The sequence below is a fragment of the Vicia villosa genome, linkage group LG6, assembly GCF_029867415.1.
Source record: "Vicia villosa cultivar HV-30 ecotype Madison, WI linkage group LG6, Vvil1.0, whole genome shotgun sequence".
NCBI classification, from domain to species: domain Eukaryota; kingdom Viridiplantae; phylum Streptophyta; class Magnoliopsida; order Fabales; family Fabaceae; genus Vicia; species Vicia villosa.
In genome coordinates this window covers 34,697,061-34,706,340 of record NC_081185.1, presented here as the reverse complement: position 1 = coordinate 34,706,340, position 9,280 = coordinate 34,697,061, and the positions used below count along the sequence as shown (strand labels likewise).

The 9,280-nt window shown below is 35.4% G+C and overlaps 1 protein-coding gene across 1 annotated transcript; it reads right to left on the bottom strand.

Moving 5' to 3' along the window:
• Positions 1-242: 242 nt before the first annotated feature.
• LOC131613511 (uncharacterized) lies at positions 243-1,112 on the bottom strand. Its single transcript, XM_058885174.1, has 2 exons — positions 665-1,112; positions 243-577 (listed from the first exon to the last, which is right to left on the bottom strand). The coding sequence occupies exons 1-2, from the start codon at positions 1,110-1,112 to the stop codon at positions 243-245; spliced, it is 783 nt and encodes a 260-aa protein (XP_058741157.1).
• Positions 1,113-9,280: the final 8,168 nt, after the last annotated feature.

Here is a 9,280-nt window from a genome sequence, read left to right as displayed (position 1 = left end):
ACAAGACCCAATTTTTCAACACAATCAGCAGAGGTAAAGCAATGAGTAGCACTAGTATCAATAATAGTAATCAAAGGAATGCTATTAATGAAACAAGTACCTCTAATGAGTGAATCCTCACTAGTGGTCTGAGTTCTCGACAAGGCGAACACCTTTCCACTAGCTTGCTCCTTCTTGGGTTTCTGACACCTCTTTCCAATATGTCCTTCTTCACCATAGTTGAAACAAACCATCTGCTTATGCTACCACTCAGGTGCCATATGTCTAACCTCACCATAACGAAAAAATCTCCTAGCATCAGCAGTACATACAATGCTCTTGTGACTAACCTTGCCACACTTGAAGCACACAACACCAGTAGGAGCATCTCCCCCACTAGTTCTCTTGCCATCAGTAACTTTATGCTTACCCTTTCCACTTGGAGCTTCATAAGGCTTACCACGGCCTTGTTGACTCTTGTCCCTCTTCTCGTTAATAACCCGATAATGAGCATTGTTGTCTTCCTTACAAATCTGACATCTATCAACCAAATCAGCAAAGACACGAATCTTCTGGTAACTAACCGCTTTCTTGATTTCTGGATGCAATCCATTTTCAAACTTGATGCACTTGGAAAATTCACCATTGGCTCCATTATAGTGTTAGTAAAACTTAGCCAAGTCACCAAAATTAGCAGCATAATCCACTACAGACTTGTTCCCTTGCCTTAGCTCAAGGAATTCAATTTCCTTCTTGCCACTAACATCTTTAGGAAAGTACTTCCTTAAGAACTCCATGCGGAACACAACCCAAGAGATCTCCTCCCCACTAGCTTCCAACCTCCTACAAGTCTCTATCCACCAATTTTCAGTCTCGACTGCTAGCATACGAGTCCCATACCGAACCTTCTGATCAGGAGTGAAATCCATTACACGGAAGATTCTCTCAATCTCCTTTAGACATGTCAATGCGCCATCAGAATCATGAGTTACCTTGAACACATGTGGATTCTCTCTTTGGAAGGTAGCCAAATTGCGAGAAGCAGCATTCTCTCCAACATTCAGATGATGTTCCAAAGCTTGAGCCATTGCTTCCAATTCAACAACTATCGCGGCATCATTCCTTCCAACCATCTCAACTCATCACTACAACACAAAAGCAAACAGCACAAATACAATACGAGTATTGTTAGACTACACCACTATTGTAAAACCCCAAATCTACCCCGCTTATATACAGGAAAATTAGATTGTAAAAGTCTCAAAACATACATCACATTTGAGGAGTCACAATCACATTGTAAAGCAAATCATACACATGCTCACACACACACACACACACACACACACACACACACACACATATATATATATATATATATATATATATATATATATATATATATATATATATATATATATATATATATATATATATATATATATGCACAGCAAGTAATACGGAGGAAACTCACATCCATTAAACATCAATACTGAAATAGTGTTAATATCGCAGCTAAACAACATCAACAATAATGTTCAAGTCATACATGCCAAACATGGGCAACTTAAAATCCAACATATCTCTATAAGACATAACAATATAATCCAATGAGAGATAACAATATCCAAATATAATAACGAAAATGACAAGCCAACATGACATAGTCAAAACAAAACAGACGTCCCCCGAGTGCTACGTATCAGAGCATAGACACATCGACACGAGCTAAAAGGTAAACGGCTACTCCATGTCCTTACCTGCACGTTACCAACAAAGGGTAACATGCAAACAGAAGGGGTGAGATACCATTCATTATAAAGAAACATCTGATAATACTCAGAGCAAGAGAAAAGATCATACATCGTCCACCACTTCTCATCACAACATTCAATACACCAATTCACATCACATAATCATTTTGTGAAACGGCATTAATGTCAACAATCAACCATGACAATATATGCAATTCATAATTAAGATTCTAACACATCACGATAAACATCTCTTCATCAAGTCATCACATCACAACAAACATATCTTCATCAAGTCACAACAACATAATCATATAAGACTCAAATGCAATTCACATGTGACTTGACTTATGCAAATGCAAGTGGTACCATTTGGAGTAAAACTCCAATCGTCTCAAAATTTTCCATTGGGCACATCGTCGCTATTTGCCATTAAGGTCGTTGTGTTTGCCATAAGTTTCGGGCATGCAATATGCAATGGATACGACTCAATGATGCACATCCATAAATCCAACATAACAATACATCACAACATCGTCTAACCAACCATCAAACATTTTCAATCAAATGTCAAACTTCAACAACAACAAAATCATCATTATTAATAAGAATGCGTCACTTTACAATCACGTCACTATGTTGCATCATCATCATACAACAATACTTCACTTCACAACAACATTCACAATATAAAGCAATTCATTTCAAGGAAAGGATTCATAAAGATTTCCAAGGATATTAAAAGCATATAGAATGGAAAGACTTCGATTAGAGCTACATGGAAGTTCAAACGGCATTTAAAAACAAGTTAAGGCTCAACAGATACATCATGTTAAAGTTTGAACAAGTTTTGCACAGCAAGGCCCGCTTAGCGACCTTTAAGCACGCTTATGGAAATACAATTTCAATAACCCCGCTTCAATCGGACTAAAACAGTAGCGAACCAAAATCTGAGCTCCTCTTAGCACAGTGGCTCCACTTAGCGAGCCATCTTTATTTTTCAAAAACAAACAGCATCTGCTTAGAGGCCTCGCGTCCGCTTAGTGGACGTGCGATTATGCAGAAAAATCACAACAATGAAAGACCTGCGTAATCACTCATCCATCACCCAAAACTCACTTATAATAAAATAATACACATAAGCACATAATGCACATATAAACACACTTAATCCACATAATTCACAAATAATAAAATAAAATACGAAATAATAATTTCGGGTGTTACAAATCGTTCTAGACCAGAAACAACAACACACCAAAAAATGTATTATATGAAAGCCAAAATTGTATTAAGGACCAAAAATTATATATTACATCAAAACAAAGAATGACAAAACATAGTGTACTATTTAGACATTATTACATCAAATAATAGTATCTTTGTGTCTTGTCTCTTGGTGTCTTGACTTTAAACACCTATAATTTCAAATAATAATACTTGTTAGTAAATAACCTTACATATTATAACTTACACTAAATTAGGTATAAAGAATAAAAAAATTACTTGTTAATTTTGTCTTGTGTCTTCTTCATGATTGTTACGAATAGCATGCACATAATTTATATCAATTTCTTCATATAAAGTAGAAACTTGTTTTGCATAAGAAGAAGTGGAAGCAATATAAAAAATTTCATCACCATGAATAATGTGTTTTTCTTGGTGATTAATTGACCATCTCCTCGATAAGTTTGAAGGATGTGCCACACAAAAAACTTGTTTTGCTTGAATAACCATGATAAATGTTTTAGTCATATAAGTTGTCTTGTCAAAGTTAACCCGTGTGAATCCTAACTCATCAGTTTGTGCATCATTATTATTGGGAACCCACTTGCATTTAAATAAAGGAAACTTGAAAATAACATAATCATTATCCAAAATCCTCTCAATAACACCATAGAACGCTTTAAATGCCAATATAGGATTCTTATCATTTGAACTAGAGAAATACATGGATTCGGCCACAACCATAACTCCACTATTTTGCATTGTACTAGATCATCTTTTACTTTTGTATAAAAGGAAAAATTACTAATGCCGTATGCAGTCCAAGTTATCACATTAAATTTTGGCATGTAGCTCATTCATTTAATTATCTCAGATGCATTATCATCATAGGATCAATTCCCGCTTAGAACCGAAGTACTTCACAATATGGAACTCAATCCGCACAATGGGATTAAGTGTCGTCATTGGACCAATGGTCTACACACGTCAGTGGACTATCTTCCTAACAATATGCTATGAATGCATCATGATGCTCAACGTCACAAAATCAACGATCACGACTAGTCAAAATGGCATCATCATTCATTTATTCACCAAAATCAAATTATTATCTTAAATACACATACTTCTTAAACATCTTGGTTAGCTCAAGACATAATCTTCAATTATCATGTTATAAATCATCACAACAACACTCATCACAATCAAGTATAGAAATACATGGGATCAAAGGTCTTGAAGAGCCGTGGTTTTGACGTTATTTTAAGATTCTCATCTTTATTCAAGGTTGCAAGGTTTTCTTCATCGAAGTTTACCAAATCAGGTTTTAGGTCCCATGTTTGTGGTGATTCAAATGATACCATTCATTATTGTGATTAATTATTGAATAAGACTTGATATGAAAATGCCAAGCTTGGGTCTTATACCAAAATAAGGGTTTTCACTGTCTGGGGAGGTTCTCACCGTCTGTTAAGGAGGGGCTACTTGATTACATGTATTATAAATCATTAATTGGCTTTGATTCTTACGCAGGAGAAAGAAGTCGAGTTATTGGGATTCATTTCGTCAATTCAAGTTGATTCATCTTTAAGTCAGTTACTTTGGCTATTTGCAAGGGTTGGATAAGAGATATGGCGTTGTTTCAAGTCTAGGGACTCATGGTCACGTTTTGACTAAAGTTCATCTTAGGATAATTTTAGGTCATGTTTGTTGGTGCTATGGATTGATGCTACACATTTAAAAATAATTGGAGCTTTAAGTTAAATTAGTTTTAAGATAGACATTGAAAGGAGAAAGGGTTTAAACGTTACTCAAGACATCAAAGGCGCTTACACTCAAGAAGTTCTAATTACAAGTTCCAAACTTTTTGTTACTGCAATATCGTGTTACAGCACCCACTTTCATGATTCAACCAACCAAAGTCGCAATAAAAATAAATAAATAAATAAATAAAAGGCTCAAAGTAGCTGGCAATAATGATTCATCAGACTCCAAACAATTCGTTCCAAATGCTCAGGTTGTGCAATACTTTTCAAGGACCGAAATCTGTCCAAAACCAACAACAAAAATAAGCTAGGTTCAAGTTGAATTAGCAGTCCAAATCAATGCAATCAACTTACTTAACCTGCACCTACAACCAACACAAGACCGACCCTGCCGTGTTCAACAAAAAAATACAGCGCCAACATACGACGGAAACCGGTTCAGCAAATGGTTTTATATAGGGAAATTAGAAGAGGTTGATATAACATCTGACAACAAAATTTCATAAAAAAGAAAATGGCATAACAAAATTTACAGATTCAAAGCCACACATTCACACAAGTCTTCAAAAGAAAGACAGTTAGCATATTTCTCCAAAAGCTTACAGATTCAAAGCCACACATTCACACAAGTCTTCAAAAGAAAGACAGTTAGCATATTTCTCCAAAAGCTTGCATAGAAGCTGACATCCAAACCGAAGCTCTGTAGTGTGACAAAGCTGAACAAGTCCTGAACCAAAAGCTCCCTGCAAAACAAGCTTTCATTCAACTACTGATAGAAGAAACCAATTCTATAACCTCCAAGTCAGAAATAGAAAATCAGAAGAAAAAAAAGTAACATTACAGCACATCACATAACAGAATTAACAACCTTCTAACCAATTTCTAACTGTCAAACCAACCACCATAACAGAATCCAAACCTAAGTAACTACCTCCCAAACCTCACTCCAAACCTGATTCATCCAAGCCTCTGATCTATTTAAACACTCTTTCGCTCCAATTCAAGGGTCTTCACCATTTTTCACCAATTTCCTTTGATTCTCTCAATCTCCATAACCACCTTCTTCACATTCATCCTTCAATCTCCATACCATTTTTCCTCCACCTCGTCTTCTTCAACTCTCTCTGTAATCTCCACATTCATCATCACACAATTCTCTCCAAATCAATCTCCAGAAAAATGTAATAAAAAAAGGAGCATAACCGAATTGCACTGACCTATAAACATCACTCTCTCTGCAATATTCCTTGGATTCGATCTTCGATCTTCTCAATCCTCACCACCAATAATGATCATCTTCAACAAGTTTCTGTAGAGTCACGCATCGGTTTCATGTGTCAGATCCGAGTTCAACTATAACAAGAACTTCACCAATCTTCATCGTGCGAGAAATTGGATTATCACTTCAAACTCCCCTTCTCTACAATCGATGCAACAAAGTCGTCATCATCTGCAAGAGCAATGATTATCATCATCACTACAGGTAAGCTCCTACATTGTTCTTCGCTTGCATTTTTCTTGGCTACGTGGTTTCGTTTAATCGAAGAGATGAGAGTTTATGAATTGAGAGATAACACGAGAAAGGAGAGAGTTAGACAATGATGGATGTTTAGGTGAGAATCGATGTTCACGACGGCTGGATTGTTGATCGGAAATGGTGGGAGTGTTGTCGCGCAGTTTGACATTTTGAGAAGAAGGAGAAGACGAACATGAAGCAATTTCACGTGAAAACCCAAAGCCCTCTTCTTATTTTTGTAAATTAATTAATATTGCTTATGGTTAATGGTATTGAATGGAATTAATGATGATATGATTAATCTCTTAATTATTGACATAAATCAGATTAATTGAATCAAATATCATAAAATCTAAATGAAATTGAAAACCAAAATCTGAAAAATCACCATGGATCAATTCCAATGCATTGGGCCTTGAAAGAATTACAGTTCCCGCCTCTCCCTTTGTCCCATCGCACACTCTTCATTTTTTATGTTATTGAACAATAATAAGTTATTGGCCAGTACCAGTGGGCTTGCACCCTAATTTCTGTCTGAACCCATAATTGCATTTTACACCCCCCTGAGCTCACAATTTACTAGTTAAATTTAGACTTTCTTTTCCACTTTTTAAGTAAAAAAACACAATAAAAATACTATTTTCTCTTGTTAAATTTTAGACTTTAGTTTAATTTTGACATAGAAAAATATACATATATATATATATATATATATATATATATATATATATATATATATATATATATATATATATATATATATATATATATATATATATATATATATATATATATATATATATATATATATTAGTTTTTAGGTCACTTTCCTATTCTTTTAGTATCATTTTACACCATATTCTGAATCATTTTATTTCATGCTTTTGTACCAATTTTGTATCATTGTATTGCTTGACTTTTGCTTATAATTGTGACTTCCATTTTGCATGTTCCCTTAATTTTTAGGACTTGTAGATCTTGACATAACATTAGGCATATTCATTTCCTTTCACCAAAATCCTGACACATAGGTAGAATCATAACACGACAATATGATAGAAATCCCCTTTCATACAATTAGGCTAGATTTCCCATTTCTTTTTCTTTTTCAACTTTAAAATACTTAATAAATTAAGAGGTGAATCACACCATTACAAACTTTAGTGGGAGAGAAGAGAGTGGGTGTATTCCCTAATTTGCTTTGACATCACTTGTATACTTTTGTGTGGTTCAAATCACAAATCATTCCCTTTAAAAAGCAACAACCAAAAACACTTAAAATACTTAATAAATATCCAAAGTTTAAACAAAGTAGAGATGGTGATGAGTGACGCGGTAGTGGGAATTGTTCATCACCCATCTACATCAAAAAATACAAACCAATAATTATCTTATCTCTCTTGCCTTCAGGGCTTTCTTAATCAGACATGTTACTTCCTTTCAATCGCAGACAAGTAACGCATAAGACTCCACTCAACGAGCTGCTATCCTAATTCTAAAATGCGCACGTAACTTTGTCCACTAAAAAACACAAAACAAACAAAAACACGTGAGTCGAACTACGGCGCTCTAATTCCTCATAAGGGGATACGTAGGCATTAGGTGGCGGGACCTAAGCGAGCACAACTATTTAAAAAACTCTATTCCTCCGGTATTGTTTGTAATCCTTTCATTTTCCTCTTAGAAAGTAAGCAATAGTTAATACACCCTTAGAATAGAACAAACATAAGAAGATTCTCTGGAGTACCACAGACGCGAGGGGTGCTAATACCTTCCCCTTGCGTAATCGACTTCTTAACCGATCTTTGGTCGTGAGACCTTTTCTTATCCATCCTTTCTTTTGGGTTTTCTCGATGTTTTCCCTTCTCTCCGGAGATAAATAAAGTTCGGTGGCGACTTGTCATACCCCAAATTTGTCCTACCCTTTAATTTCTAACTGGCTTTAGCTTCACATCCATGTGCATACTTCATGTAGGTTATTCATTCTATACATTCATCCATATCATGGTTATTGTTCACAAATTGATAAAGAAAAGAGCTTCTGCTAAAGAAATTCTTGATCAAAAGGAGAAGATTTGAAGTCTGCTTTTATGGAATCATTACCACTGGTATTCTTCTGAAAATCGGGGTTTTATCCTCTCCAATTCAAAGCTCCGATCAAAAGATACAAATCTCAGGTTCATCAGGGTTTTTAAACTGGGGTTTTGACCAAAGTCAACCCTGTTGACTTTTTGGTCAAAATTTAATCAGGAGATGATTTTGAATGTGAAGTGTGGTTTCCCTGAAGAAATATTCATTGGAGCTTCTTTGGTTGAAAAATGATTGAGAATTAAATCAAAATTTAATCAGGAAATTCGTCTGGAATCAGAAAAATCAGGAAAAGTTGACTTTTGGGCCAAAGTCAAGGTCAACTGCTCAATTTTGAACTTTGGATGAAAATCGGTCAAGAAAATCCGAGGGAATAAATAAAATCAAGAAAATGTCAAAATTACCAAAAATGGCAAGTTAGTTGAATTGTGAAAGTTTCCATAAGAGGAAAGTTCTAGACTTAGAAAATATTTTGAAGGTTTCGAGTTGATTGGTCAGCCCACTTCATGCTATCCTTACACGTGGAAACTGGCAAAAGACAAGCTCAACATCAAAAGTGTTTAAATCACAGCCCTCTACAAATTTGTAGTTGGAATTTTTTCCATTTGAAGTTTAGATCAAGAGTTATAAAGGTTTGAAGATTGAAGAAATTCATTTGTGCAAGTCATGGGGCTGGGCAAGATTTCCAAGTTACGGGGAGCATTTTCATAAGCACGTGGCGTGCCATTTTTGAACTTGATTATAAGGAGCTACAAGTATCCATTTGACTCAAGCTTAAAATCAAAATACTCTCCTCCATGGCCTCCCCACAAAAATATAATAATTAAGTCAACGAAGTGGATATTGAATCCATTGGGAGTGCTCAAAGTCACACTCTGGCCAAGTCACGCGCTGCCAAGGACAAGGGCTAGAATCCCAGGGCATGCGTATGCATTCCATTAAACACCTGG